The following is a 15,180-nucleotide window of genomic DNA, read 5'->3' on the forward strand; positions in this document are numbered from 1 at the left end:
ACGTGTTTTGCAATGACTTCCAACAATTGTGCTAAATTAGGTTCAAATCGGCCAATAACCTGATATAGCTGCCATATAAACCGATCTTGGGTCTTGACTTCTTGAGCAATTATTATCCGATTTGCCTGAAATTTTGTACGACGGATCCTCTCATGACCATCTACATGCATGTTTATTATGGTCTGAATCGGTCTATATCCTGATACAGCTCCCATATAAATCGATCTCTCTATATTACTTCTTAAGTCCCCAATGGGCGCAGTTTTTATTCGAATTGGCTGACATTTTACACAGGTCTCCAACATATAATTTAATTGTGATCCAAACCGGACCATATCTTGATATCGCTCTAATGGCAGAGCAAATCTTTTCTTTTATCCTTTTTTTTTTTGCCTAAGAAGAGATGTCGGGAAAAGAAGTCGACAAAAACGACCCATGGTGGAGGGTATATAAGATTCGGCCCGACCGAAATTATCACGCTTTTACTTGTTTTTTTTTTCGATGTTACTTCATAGTTTTTAGAGCGCACAACAAGCCGATTACTGGCTTAGGTGTATGTCCATAGAGGCATGAGGCGGATTAATGTCTGCACCCTCTTTTCAACCTTATCTAACCTAACCGAGTCGGGTCACTGCTACTTGGACTTCATTCTGACTAGGAGGTGAACATTTTATACCATCATCATTGATAAGTTCTGCGGTATCCGCTTCGCCGCCAAACGTCGGACACTAGCAGTTGGGTCAAATGTTTTTTCCATATCCTCAGCATGCTTTCTGTATCAGTTATCAGATTTTCTTCTTTGTCTCTGCAGGAGAATGTGCCTGCACCAAAGCCATCGGTTAGATGTTTAATTCTTTGGTAGAATTTTCGGACTTCATTCTGACTCCTGAATATCTCAATTCGCTCACACTCACGTCTTTCCATTTCCTGTTTCTCTCTGCGGAATAGACATTTCTCCTCTCTCCTTTTCTCCCCATACCTCTTCTTCATCTGGCGCGTTGCTACTGATTGCAGGGTTGCTCTATACGCCACATTCTTGGCTTCAGTAGCATCTCGACACTCTTGGTCGTACCATTGGGTTTTTTTGGGAGGAGGCTTCCGGTACCCAAGTACGGATTTTGCGGCATTTTCCATGGAGTGGGCAATAGTTTGCCACTGCGCCATTATATAATCGGAACAAGGAGTGCTTTCATCAAGCAATTGGGTCAGTCGAGTGGAGTATGCCGCTGCCATTTGTTGTGTTTACAGCTTTTCAATGTTTCATAAAACATCATTAAAATACTATCACCATAAAACTAAGATATTAACAAAGACAAGCACATTTTGAAGGCTTTGAAAGATTAGGATCGGCCATTAAATAGTGGGTTGGCAATTAATACAAAATTCAGCTCTGACTTTAACCAAATGTCCCCGCCGATGGGCCAGATTCTGCACCCAGAAGCGACTACAAATTTCAAAAAAAAGTTTGAGATATTTTTCCCATTTTTTTGTTTTTGGCAATTTTCGATTTTGAAAAAATGTGGGGTGGGACACTGACCCCCCCATACTAAAAACCTGGCTACGTCCCTTGCTTCCGGTACCCAAGTACGGATTTTGCGGCATTTTCCATGAAGTGGGCAATAGTTTACCACTGCGCCATAAAAAGAAAACACATATCTCAATATACTATTAAGTAAAAACATAAAAATTACTTTTATTGTTGTATTATTATCGGATTTATAAACTCATCTCTTGTTTGTTTGTAACACAGGCACACACACATACACTTGGGTGAGTGTGTATATGTATGTTAGCGATTTTAAGTAAATTCGTTACTTAAATTTAAGTATAGAAAAATATCGATTTCTATAATAGCTAAACAATTTCTAAATAATGGTGTTGCTAGTTTTTTTTTTGTTTTAAAAAAATAAAATAAAAAAGTATTTTTTTTTTTTGTTTAAATTAACATTAAAACTAATTCATTTGTTATATTGGTTTTGTTCTCTCTCACTCAGGGGTGAGTGCAAATAAAATTTCCTTGTTTTACATAGAATAGAATTTCTTACGATCTAAGTATAAAACACCAACTGAGGTGTTTGGGTTTTTTTTCTTATAGTTGTCGTTTTTGTAATTTTGTGGTTTTAGAAACTATGGCTAAATCGTAGTAGTAGTAGTACTAGTATAAAGTAAACTGAGGTAGCTTTCTTTCTTAAGATTATCTACAAATTGTTTGTGATATTTTTTTGAGACATTTCTTTTTTTTTTTTTTGTTTTGTGTTTTGTGATAACAAAGAACATTTTTTTATACAAAAACATATTTTTTTAATCGATAATAATTGTAATTATTATTTATAAAAAAAAAAATTAATTGAGACGTTTTTCAACTCATTTAAAAAAAAAATACTGTATTGGCACATGTTTTAGAATTATGTATTGATTGACGATATTTCGTTTGAAGCGAAAACTTTTTCTTTGCAATCGATTGATTGTTCTGTGATTTGTGGTTTATTTGAAAGAAAAAGACATTTTCAAAAGGAATGTGCTTTTGTATGCAAGTATTTTTTCTGGGTGTTTTGTGATCCATTTTTCTGTGCGAATTATTACTAAACGTGATTTTTTGTTTGTAGGAAACAAAAAGAAAAAAGACAAGAAATTCTAATTTCTTGGTTTCGAGTGTGGTTCTTCTTCCATTCATTTTACAATAAAACGAGCGCAGCTCTTTGTTTAAAGTAAATTAGAAAATTAAATTAATAAACTGCCAAAGTATTTAAAACTAAACTAAAATAAAAAAAAAAAAATATTTCATTTAAAATTAACACAAGTTTTAACAATACAAACCACCAAAGGGCCTTCTATGGCCGACCACCTTGATGGTGCCACTTTCGATTTTGTTTTCAACAAAAAAAAAAACTTGAATCTCCTAAATCGAGAATAATAAGCTTTTCCGTTTGCGCAGCGAGTTAGTTATGTGCTCAGACGTTTGCTGGCGTATTCCTGTAGCTTTTGTAGGGCCAGCGTCTTATTGATCTCCACCAGATCGCGACTGTATTTGGCCGCCTGTAATTGCACTTCGAGTATACGCATGCGCATCATGTGTTCCTTGCTTTGCATGTCCATGAAGGCTCTGAGCTCGGGCGAACTCTCGCCATGACTTTTGGCAGAGTTGGAGGCAGAGGTGGCCAAATTGAGGCAGCTGGAGGTGTTCTGTTGAGTATCGCTGAGATCTAAATCGCCAGCCACTGAGCCCGAGCCGCCTGTATTGCTGACGCTGGAGGTGCGTGGCCTTTTCACGGGAGGCATTTGATCTTCCACATCCGATTGCTGTTGGTTTTGGGCGGCTTGCTGTTGTTGGTGATGTTGTTGTTGTTGCTGGTGATGTGCGGCGGCGAAATTGTTTTGCAAGGCCGCTGCTGCAGCAGCTGCAGCCGAAGGAAATTGTCCCGAACGCAATGCATTGAGGGCCTCCAAAGTGGCCGAAATATTATTCATATTAAAGCCGGTTTGAAATCCGCTCAAGTCGCTGCCTCCCTGGGCTGTCATGAAGGCTGCTGGTCCACTGTGTTCGGCACCACTGGTGGATAAATTTGTGGGGCTATGCATGCCCGAGTTATCCAAATCATGATGCATCTGGCTTGAGGACTGTTGGTGTTGCTGCTGATGTTGTGATTGTTGCTGCTGCTGTTGGGGAGAAGTGGCATTTAGGCGATCACCATTTTGTTGCATCATATACGAGGAGGATTCATTTAAAGTCTCATCTTTGATGTCTATATCACACAAGTCCTGGGGTGGCGTACGACTGCTGCTTTGGAAAGAGAAAGACAGAGGGAAAAAGGCACAAAAGAATTAATTTTGATTTATTCCCCGCATGTTCTAATCATTTACAACTTACTCATCCATATCATGTTCATCTTCATTGTTCTGCTCATCCTCGCGATATTCAAAATCTTCCTCCAGGGCCAAGGGAATTTTCGAGTAATCTATGCCATCCAGGGCCTCAGATTTGCAAGCCTTTTTGGCCTCCTGCATAAAGTCCCATACCTCAAAGGTAAAAGGCGAGGGCTTTTTGCGATCGGCCACCTCGGGCCCAAAACGTGTCAAACGATTGTTGTAGTCCAAAATCTCATTGCGAGTGCAGGCTGTAAAGATTTTTTAAGTAAAAAAAAAAAAAAAAACAATTTTTGATTTGTCAGATTGGCTTTGCAATCTCACTCACCTTTCATTCTGCGCCATTGCTCCTTTAAACGATTGCACGTTCGATCTGTGCCAAATTGATTCGAAAATTTCTGATGTATTATTTTCCATGCTTTATTCTTGACCGCCGTTAGGCCTGCATCAAGACGTTTATTCTCTATAATACGCATATCCTTGCGACAAAGATCCAATAGGAATTTCTTCTCCTGATGATTCCAGTTTTGTGTACGTTCACGTTTCTTGTACATATTCATGGTGGGACTATTTAAGTATTGTTGCATTTCTAAATGGAAAGACAAAATTGAAATGTACGATAAGTTCATGGTAGCCTTGATTTGATGTTGGCTTTATGAAAACGCATGCAAACGATTACCGAACGTCTGTCAACCGTAGCCAGAAAGTAGAATTCAGTAAAAACAAAATTTTACGTTCTGTTTTCCTGTCAGCTGATAAAATTTGAAGTTTGAAAAAATTTCAAAACCAAAACTTTATGTTTCATCGAGCCTGGCATTAAAATTTATGCGACCTATTATGGGGAAAATATTTTGGAAGCTGTATAGGAATGGGCACGCAAACATTTCGGTCGAAGCACGAATTAACCAAAAATGGCCTAAAGATTATGTTTCCCACTTAATTTCGTCCACACAGTGGCTGTCCAATTTGTCAGATAACAATCCGATGAGCTTTTCTATTTGGACAATTTTAGAGCACAAGGAAAGGAATAACAAGTAAGAGCGTGCTGAGACCGGCCGGGCCGAATCTTATATACCCTCCACCATGGATCGCATTTGTCGAGTTCTATGCACGGTAACTCTTTCTAGGCACACAGAATATTGAATAAGAACTATTATGCTATCCGATTCGGACCATAAATGAATGCTGAACATTGAAGAAGTTATTGTCTAATGTTTCAGTCCATTCGGATAAGAATTGCGCCTTGTAGTGGCTCAAGAAGCAGAAACGGAAGAAAGGTATATATGGGAGCTGTATCAAGCTATTGATCGATTCAGACCATATTAGACACGTATGTTGAAAGTCATGAGAGAAGCCGTTGTACAAAATTTCCGCCAAATCGGATGAGAATTGCGCCCTCTAGAGGCTCAAGAAGTCAAGATCGCAGATCGGTTTATATGACAGCTATATCAAAACATGGACCGATTTGAATCATACTTAACACAGTTGTTGGAAGTGACACCAAAACACGTCGTGCAAAATTTTAGTCAAATCGGACGAGAATTGTGCCCTCTAGAGGCTCAAGAAGTCAAGACCCAAGATCGGTTTATATGCCAGCTATATCAAAAAATGGACTGATTTCGACCATACTTAGCTCAATTGTTGGAAGTGATACCAAAACACAACATGCAAAATTTCAGTCAAATCGAATGAGAATTGCGCCCTCTAGAGGCTCAAGAAGTCAAGACCCAAGATCGGTTTATATGGCAGCTATATCAAAACATAGACCGATTTGAACCATACTTAGAGCAGGTGTTGTAAGTGATACCAAAACACCACGTGCAAAATTTCAGTCAAATTGGACGTGAATTGCGCCCTCTAGAGGCTCAAGAAGTCAAAATCCAAGATAGGTTTATATCCCAGCTATATCAAAACATAGACCGATTTGAGCCATACTTAGAGCAGTTGTTGTAAGTGATACCAAAACACCACGTGCAAAATTTCAGTCAAGTCGGATAAGAATAACGCCCTCTAGAGGCTCAAGAAGTCAAGATCCCAGATCGGTTTATATGCCAGCTATATCAGGTTATGTACCGATTTGCGCCATACTCAGTACAGTTGTTGGAAGTGGTACCAAAACACCACGTGCAAAATTTCAGTCAAATCGGACGAGAATTGCATCCTCTAGAGGCTCAAGAAGTCAAAACCCAAGATCGGTTTATATGTCAGCTATATCAAAACATAGACCGATTTGAACCATACTTAGAACAGTTGTTGTAAGTGATACCAAAACACGTCGTGCAAAATTTCAGTCAAACCGGACGAGAATTACGCACTCTAGAGGCTCAAGAAGTCCAGACCCAAGATCGGTTTATATGACAGCTATACCAGATTATGAACCGATTTGAATCATACTTAGCACAGTTGTGGAAAGTTATACCAAAATACGACATGCAAAATTTCAGTCAAATCGGATGAAAATTGCGCCCTCTAGAGGCTCAAGGAGTCAAGACCCAGATCGGTTTATATGGCAGCTATATCAAAACATGGACCGATTTTAACTATACTTAGCGCAATTGTTGGAAGTGATACCATCACACCACGTGCAAAATTTCAGTCAAATCGGACGGGAATTGCGCCCTCTAGAGGCTCAAGAAGTCAAGATCCAAGATCGGTTTATATGGCAGCTATATCAATACATGGACCGATTCTGTCCATTTACAATCCCAACCGACCTACACTAATAGAAAGTATTTGTGCAAAATTTCAAGCGTCTAGCTTTACTCCTAACTTTCGAAGGAGTAAAGCTAGACGCTTGAAATTTTGCTTTCGACAGACAGACGGACGGACATGGCTAGATCGATTTAAAATGTCATGACGATCAAGAATATATATACTTTATGGGGTCTTAGGCGCATATTTCGAGATGTTACAAACAGAATGACGAAATAAGTATATCCTCATCCTATGGTGGAGAGTATAAAAATTTGTCAGGTATTACCCTCCCATTGCTGGAGACATTAGTGAGGTACTATGACATGTAAAAACTTCTCCCCAAAGGGGTGCCACGAAGTTCGGACTCGGCTATAAAAAGGCGGTCCCTTATCATTGAGCTTAAACTTAAATCGAACAGCACTCATTGCTATGTACCTTAGTGGAATGTTTGTGGGCAAATTTGCATTTGCTCGGCAGAAGGCAGCGGAGTATTAGAAGAAGACACTTTCTTACTACCCTCAGTGTTAGTTTCGTTTTTTCACGATCCGGAACTCCCCAGATAATGTTTTTTTCGTTCCGCTCGTTGTCCAACACATTAACTCGGACCGTGTCGCTATTAAAGGCAACACATTCGCAAAGGTTTTCGACTGGCCCTTACAGACAAGTCGTTTGTTCTCCCCTTACTTCGCTATGGTTCGGCACCCAGATGATGCACAATGCGTTAATCTCCTTCTTGCAGCCCAAGACAGTTCTATTGGCATAATGGGAAAGTTTCAGTCAATTAAGATATTTAGACTCAACCTCGCATTGACTATGCACCAACTGACGCATTCCGTGGCCGGCTGAATTTGTGCCTGCAGGACCGTTTTTAGTACCCTGGTAAGCGTGGTCCACATCTCCCATCCAAAACGAAACTTTTTCTGCAGCTGTTGTAATAATCTAATCATGCACTTCCTTCTCCATCACCGTCCCCTATTCTACAGAGGCGTTTGTTGCAAATTTGCACATCCACATTTCATTAAGAAATAGAGGCAAAGTTCTAAACTATCAATGTGTTCTATCCGATTCAAGTTTAAGCTCAATGATAAGGGAACTCTATCATCTCCTCTTTGAGGAGAAGCTTTTACATGGTATAGTACCTGACAAATGTCGACAGCATTAGGAGGGCATAACCCATCCCTGAACATTTTTCTGATATTCCTGAATGACGAATTTAGTATACCCCCATCCTAAAGGTGGAGGGTATACAAATTACACCAACAAGGATGCGCTGAAGAAACTCGTAAAGCTTACAATTTGTTGTTTTTACCAACACATAGGAATAGTCATGGCATATAGAGGTTACCGTAGCGCAGAGGTTAGCATGTCCGCATATGACGCTGAACGCCTGGGTTGGAATCGTGGCGAGACCTTCAGAAAAACATTTTCAGCGGTGGTTTTCCCCTCCTAATGCTGGCAACATTTGTGGGGTACTATGGCATGTAAAACTTCTCTCCAAAGAGGTGTCGCACTGCGACACGCCGTTCAGATTCGGCTATAAAAGGAGGAGGCCTTATCACTGAGCTTAAACTTGAATTGGACTGCACTCATTGAAATGTGAGAAGTTTGCCCGTGTTCCTTTGTGGAATGGTGGTCATATTGATTAAAAGTGAATAGATTCTGACATTTAGATTACTACCACACATTTTTATACCCTCCGCCATATGATGGGGGTATACTAATTTCGTCATTCTGTTTGTAACTCCTCGAAATATTGGTCTAAGACCTCATAAACCATGTATATTCTTGATCATCATGACATTTTAAGTCGAACTAACCATGTCCGTCCGTCTCTTCGTCCGTCCGCCCGTCCGTCTGTCTGTCGAAAGCACGCTTAGTTGCGAAGGAGTAAAGCTAGGCGCTTGCAATTTTGCACAAATACTTCTTATTAGTGTAGGTCGGTTGTGATTGTAAATGGGCTACATCGGTCCACGTTTTGATATAGCTGCCATATAAATCCATCTGGGGTCTGGACTTCTTGAGCCGATAGAGGGCACAATTCTTATCCGACATGGCTAAAATTTTGCATGAGGTGTTTTATTATGACTTCCAACAACTGTGCTGAGTATGGTTGAAATCGGTTCATAACCTGATATAGCTGCCATATAAACCGATCTAGGGTCTTGACTTCTTGCGTCACTAGAGGGCGCAATTATTATCCGATTTGGCTGAAATTTTGCATCAGGTGTTTTGTTATGACTTCCAACAACTGCGCTGAGTATGGTTGAAATCGGTCCATAACCTGATTAAGCTGCCATATAAACCAATATGGGGTCTTGACTTCTTGAGCCACTAGAGGGCACAATTCTTATCCGATTTAGCTGAAATTTTGCATGAGGTGTTTTATTATGACTTCCAATAACTGTGCTAAGTATGGTTGAAATCGGCCCATAACCTGATAGAGCTGTCATATAAATCTATCTGCGGTCTTGACTTCTTGAGTCACTAGAGAGCACAATTCTTATCCGATTTAGCTGAAATTTTGCATGAGGTGTTTTATTATGACTTCCAACAACTGTGCTGAGTATGGTTCAAATCGGTTCATAACCTGATAGAGCTGTCATATAAACCTATCTGGGGTCTTGACTTCTTGAGCCGCTAGAGGGCACAATTCTTATCCGATTTGGCTGAAATTTTGCATGAGGTCTTTTATTATGACTTTCAACAACTGTATTAAGTATAGTTGAAATCGGTCCATAACCTGATATAGCTGCCATATAAACCGATCTAGGGTCTTGACTTCTTGCGTCACTAGAGGACGCAATTATTATCCGATTTGGCTGAAATTTTGCATCAGGTGTTTTGTTATGACTTCCAACAACTGTGCTGAGTATGGTTGAAATCGGTTCATAATCAGATATAGCTCCCATATAAACCTATCTGGGGTCTTGACTTCTTGAGCCGCTAGAGGGCACAATTCTTATCCGATTTGGCTGAACTTTTGCATGGGATGTTTTATTATGACTTTCAACAACTGTGCTGAGTATGGTTGAAATCGGTTCATAACCTGATATAGCTGCCATATAAACCTATCTGGGGTCTTGACTTCTTGAGCCACTAGAGGGCGCAATTCTTAACCGATTTGGCAGAAATTTTGCATGAGTTGTTTTGTTATGACTTTCAACAACTGTGCTAAGAATAGTTCAAATCGGTTCATAACCTGATATAGCTCCCATATAAACCGATCTGGGGTCTTGATTTCTTGAGCCGCTAGAGGGCACAATTCTTATCTGATTTAGCTGAAATTTTGTACAACGGCTTCTCTTCTACGACCTTTAACATATGTGCCGAAAATGGCATGAATCGATTTATTGCCTAATACAGCTCCCCTATAAACCAATCTCCATATTAAACTTCTTCAGCCCCTAAAGTGCGCAATTCTTACTAGATTTGGCTGAAATTTTACACAATGACCTCTGCTATGGTCTCCAATATTCAGTTCAATTATGGTCCGAAATGAAGCATAACTCGACAAATGCGATCCATGGTGGAGGGTATATAAGATTCGGCCCGGCCGAACTTGGGACGCTTTTACTTGTTTGAATCGATAAAAAAAATTATGTTCACATAAAAAACGTCTTCGTTTGAATAAGAAACACTTCGTGTCCTGTATGTTAAAGGTTTTTTGAACTTACCTCCTTTAATGTCAACTCCTTCCAATAAGTTATGATTAGTATTTTGCCAATTGGCGGCCAATTTCATAAATGCCTCCAAATCGGTGGCAGAATATTGTTTATTAACCTGCAAAAAAAAAAAAAAAAAAAAACACAAATAAATACCCAAATTAATCATCTTGGAATGCATATATACAAAAATAAAACGAATTAAACAATAACAATAAAAACCCAAATTAAAAGATATATACAATTGATTTGTATTGTAAGAAGAAATAAGCCTGGTTGTGTTGACATACCCATTTAACCATACATACTCGTGTATGTATTTACTCCTAAGTATAAAAATGGATAATGATGAAAAAAAAACGATTTGTTTAAAATTCAAAAAGTGTTTTGAGAAGCGCTTAAGATGAGGCTACACAACAAAAGCGAGATTTATTAAAACCGTTTATATTATGAATTAAAATGTTTCATACAAATTCCTCAAGATATGTACGAGCACTCACAAATGTGTGTTGTGATACAACAATGTAAAGACACATATTGGTGATTATACAAAATCATTGCTCAAGTGTCATTCTCTTTCATACTCTTAATAATAAGAACAAAATAATGGCATATATAAAATGCTAAATATTTAAATGGTCAATATTTTGGATTTTTTTTTTAAAGTGAAACAATGACCCATAAATTATTGCAATGAACAAGGCAACGAACTCCAACGTTAAATATTTTTTTTTGTTTTTGAAAAAAGGATATCTAAAAAATTCTGCTGAAGTGTTATAAGAAATGATTTTCGCTTTTTATCATAAGTACCAGCCTCACAAAATGGCATCATTCAGAAATGGAGCTGTCAAAATGATTTTAAATTCGTTTTTACTCAATTTATTTGAAATGGCATTGGGGTGTTGATTTGTATGGAGTGTGTGTAACTAACACTCCCTAATTAAGATCTTCGGTTTAATACCTTTTTAAGAGAATATAACAGGGTCGTTGTACGCAAAATTTTCAAGTGGGAATTAAGGGGATTTAAAAATAAAAGCAATTAAAAGATATCAAATGGGGTATATATTTCAATCACACGATTTCAGAAATATCCGCTTCATCTTTTAAAGCATTATTTGCATATGTTGGCTTTCTACAGCAGTTGTCGGATCTATGGTGTTGTGGTCTGGTGGACGTTAATTCAAAAATCCAACTACCTTTTATATTCACTATTTAATTGGATTCAAAGTATGACACCACCTATTACTCAATACTTAACCGGATCCAAAGGATGGTTTGTTTTTGCAACACAGCCACACTGAGGACGTCATCATCTGATGCACTGAATTTAATGCTACATCTTATGCCTCTGGACATTGTGGCTACCCAAATTGCAGCGACCACTGCCGTGAGGTTAAGGGTGCTCTTTCATTACTCATGTGGCGGCTACGGACAAAGTGTTATCCTTGATACAATATCAGATGTTCCAGACAGTGTGGATTATACCCTACCTCAGCCGCTTTTTGATAAAAATTACTGTACCACTATTCCTGATAAAACCGATTGCAAATTGCAAATTTTCCCCATGAACATTCCACTAAGGAACAGGGGCAAACTTCTCACATATCAATGATTGCAGTCCGATTCAAGTTTGAGCTCAATGATAAGGGGCCTCCTTTTTATAGCCGAGTCCGAACGGCGTGCCGCAGTGCGACACCTCTTTGGGGAGAAGTTATACATGGCATTATGCCTCGCAAATGTTGCCAACATAAGAAGGGGAAAACCACCACTGAAATTTTTTTTCTGATGGTCACGTCAGGATTCGAACGCAGGCGTTAAGCGTCATAGGCGGACATATTAACCGCTGCGCTACGGTGGCCTCCAAATAGATAGAACCGATTGGAACTACGATATGCCTGGTAATAGAAGTTACATAGACTTCTATACGGATGGTTCCAAACTAAACCACCAGGTGGGCTTTGGGGTGTACTCTAAAGATCTAGAACTTGTCATATCGAAAAGGTTACCCGACCACTGCAATGTGTATCAAGCAGAGATCCTTGCAATTAAGGAAATGGAGGAATGGCTAAGATATAATGTCATAACGACTATTACCATAAAGATCTTCTCAGACAACCAGGCAAACTTAAAATCCCTGTAGAACGTATTTCTGAACATAAAAACCGCCCTCGACTGTCGCAGATTTCTCAACGAGATGGCTAAACAGTTCAAAATTCACCTGTTCTGGTTGCTGGGCCACAGAGATATCCCAGAGAATTCTAAAGCTGGAGAGCTTGCGAGACTATCAACTACCTTACACACTGCAGGGACACTGGAATCTGTGGGTATGCCTCTAGCGACATGTAAGCTAAGTTTTCAGCACCAGGCCCGAAGCGCAACGAATGATATATGGTCACAAAGAGGGGGCTGTGAGCATTCCAAAACTATGTGGCCTCATGTAGACTTGAAGAGGTCTATTGCTTTGCTGTCATTGGCTAGAACAGACGTCTCAGTCATTGGGTCCGTCATGACAGGTCACTGTCTAATCGGAAAACATGCTGACAGACTCAAGGTTGCCAGCAACGACTTTTGCAAAAGCTGTATCGAGGAAGAAGAGACTATAGAACACCTTCTGTGTGTGTGTCCCGCACCAGCAGTTAGAAAGAGTTCCACCTTAGGTTCTCATTTCTTTGAGAACCTGTCTGATTTAGCGAATGTGAACATTTTTGCGGCTTTTAAAGCGATCAGGATGGTAGGAACTAGAAGGCATCTTCTTTCTTCTGATCCTGTAGTATTACAATGGAAAAAAAACGTCTAAGTGAATCTGGTGGCAGATTGCCTCTTAAACCTAAACTAACCTAAAAGTATGACAAGATTGTTCATCAAAAACGCACTGATAACCGATTTCAAGCAAACTCTCAGATAATGTGATAGTCGTCAAGGAAAGCGTGGGGCAAAATTTTGGGAAGATTGGTCAAATAATGCGCTTGCAGCGGCTCTTGGTGTGAAAATCTGGCGATATATATATATATATATATATATATATATATATATGACAGCTATATCTAAATCTAAGCCGATTTCTATGAAATTCGCCAGTAATATCGAGAGTCATAAGAAAATGCATCTTGCCAAATTTCGAGAGAATCGGTTAAAAAAGACGATTTTATAGCAATATTTCTGCAAATCGGACGAACATATATATGGGAGCTATATCTAAATCTGAACCGATTTCGAGCAACCTTCTCAGATACTGTCGCAGTCGTCGAAGAATCGGTTAACAAATGACCATTTTATTGCATTATTACATATATGGGAGCATTATTATATATATGGGAGCTGTATCCAAATCTGAACCAATTTTTTCCAATTTCAATAGGCTTCGTCTCTAGGCCGAAAAACATGTCCATACCAAATTTGAAGACGATCGGATGAAAACTGCGACTTGTACTTTGTACACAAATTAACATGGACAGACGGACAGACAGACAGGCCGACATAGCTAAATCGAATCTGAAAGTGATTCTGAGTCGATCGGTATACTTATCATTGGGTCTATCTCTTTTCCTTCCGGGTGTTACAAACTAATTCACTAAGTTATAATACCCTGTACCACAGTAGTGGTGTAGGGTATAAACAGCTGAAACACTGTAGGTAGGCTTTTGATCCAGAAAAAAACATTGCTCCCGTTTCTAAATAGAATGTGCATGGGCAAATTTACATTTGCATCAACCATGAACTTTTTGTTTTACCCGACATTATAAGATGGTGATATATGGGAACTATACCAGGTTGAAGTCCGATTTTGACTTTACTTACTTACTTTTTAAGTCATAATGGAAAACTATGTGCAAATTTTTAGCTAAATCGGACAAAAATTGCATCTTTCAGGGGCTCAAGAAGTCAAATCGGGAGATCGGTTTATAGGGGAGCTATATCCAAATCTGAACCGATGTGACTAATTTGCAATAATACATCAATAGTAAGTATCTGTACAACATTTCAAGCGGCTAGTTTTACGCATTCGACCGCTATTGTGATTTCGACAGACGGACGGACAGACATGGCTATATCTTCTCAGAATATCGAGTCGATCCAGAATATATATACTTTATTAGGTTGCAGATAATCTTTCGAGATGTTACAAATGTAATTACTAGATTAGTATAAAAAGAAGCTTTTCTTGCAATGGCAGAAGAAAATCAGGGGATACTATTCTTCTATCAATGTACAATGTGTCCTGCAAAAATAGAGAGTTCTTAGGTACTTGAGGTGTGGAGTCTTCAAACACCGTACATTGGTAGGTAGGACTTTAATCAAAGTTATTGCGAAAATGCAGCTATGAAATGAATACGACTAACCAAGTTCGGCTCTCTGTCATTCAAGTAGTAAAATACTTTAAGCTCAGTTGTTCTTTTTATCTCAGTTAGAGCTCTTAAAATCATACAACACCTTTTCATAAAATCTTAAAATCTCCATCAAGATTTATAAATATGTAAATTCAATGATGATTCTTCAACTATGAACTTACATTATTTATGATTCATATTAAATATGAGTAAACACGTTCTTTAAACATCAAAAATGATATAAAAAATATTATTAAACTATACGTTTTCTGAATTTCCCTGGATTTTAAATGACATCAAAACTAACTTGTACCCACGAAAAAAAAATTAAAGTCACTATTCGTGTGAAATGAGTCGTTTTAATTCGACTTTGGTAGCAGGAACAGCACAATAAAATCTTTACAAAAAGGTTTTATTACTAATTCAAGTGCAAGTGGTAATAACAATAATAAAATTTTTATGGATATTTCAATTTTGTTTTGTTTTTCTTTTTGTCAATTCATACGATAATACTTTTAATTTCATAAAAATCACGTAGAATTTTGTTGAGATGTTGAATAGTTGTTACAGAGCAAACAAAGAGGATAAGGTAGTCGAAAATAAATTAAGCAAAATGCTGGTATTTTTTAAAT

The 15,180-nt window shown here is 38.5% G+C and overlaps 1 protein-coding gene across 2 annotated transcripts in view; it reads right to left on the minus strand.

Annotated features, from left to right (window-relative positions):
* Nucleotides 1-1,663: 1,663 nt before the first annotated feature.
* The window catches only part of LOC106095936 (transcription factor SPT20 homolog), a 46,093-nt gene continuing 32,576 nt past the window's right edge, over nt 1,664-15,180 (minus strand). Inside the window, exons 2-5 of one of the 2 annotated variants that reach the window (XM_059370197.1) lie at nt 10,233-10,338; nt 4,193-4,453; nt 3,869-4,115; nt 1,664-3,778 (exon numbers count right to left, since the gene is read on the minus strand). In XM_059370197.1, coding sequence (XP_059226180.1) covers nt 2,944-3,778; nt 3,869-4,115; nt 4,193-4,453; nt 10,233-10,338 — 1,449 coding nt within the window. In that variant the 3' untranslated portion in view covers nt 1,664-2,943. Of the gene's footprint in view, nt 3,782-3,868; nt 4,116-4,192; nt 4,454-10,232; nt 10,339-15,180 lie in introns of both variants that reach the window. The other variant, XM_059370196.1, reaches the window with a different exon arrangement.

This window comes from Stomoxys calcitrans, chromosome 5 (genome assembly GCF_963082655.1).
Source record: "Stomoxys calcitrans chromosome 5, idStoCalc2.1, whole genome shotgun sequence".
Classification (NCBI taxonomy): Eukaryota; Metazoa; Arthropoda; class Insecta; order Diptera; family Muscidae; genus Stomoxys; species Stomoxys calcitrans.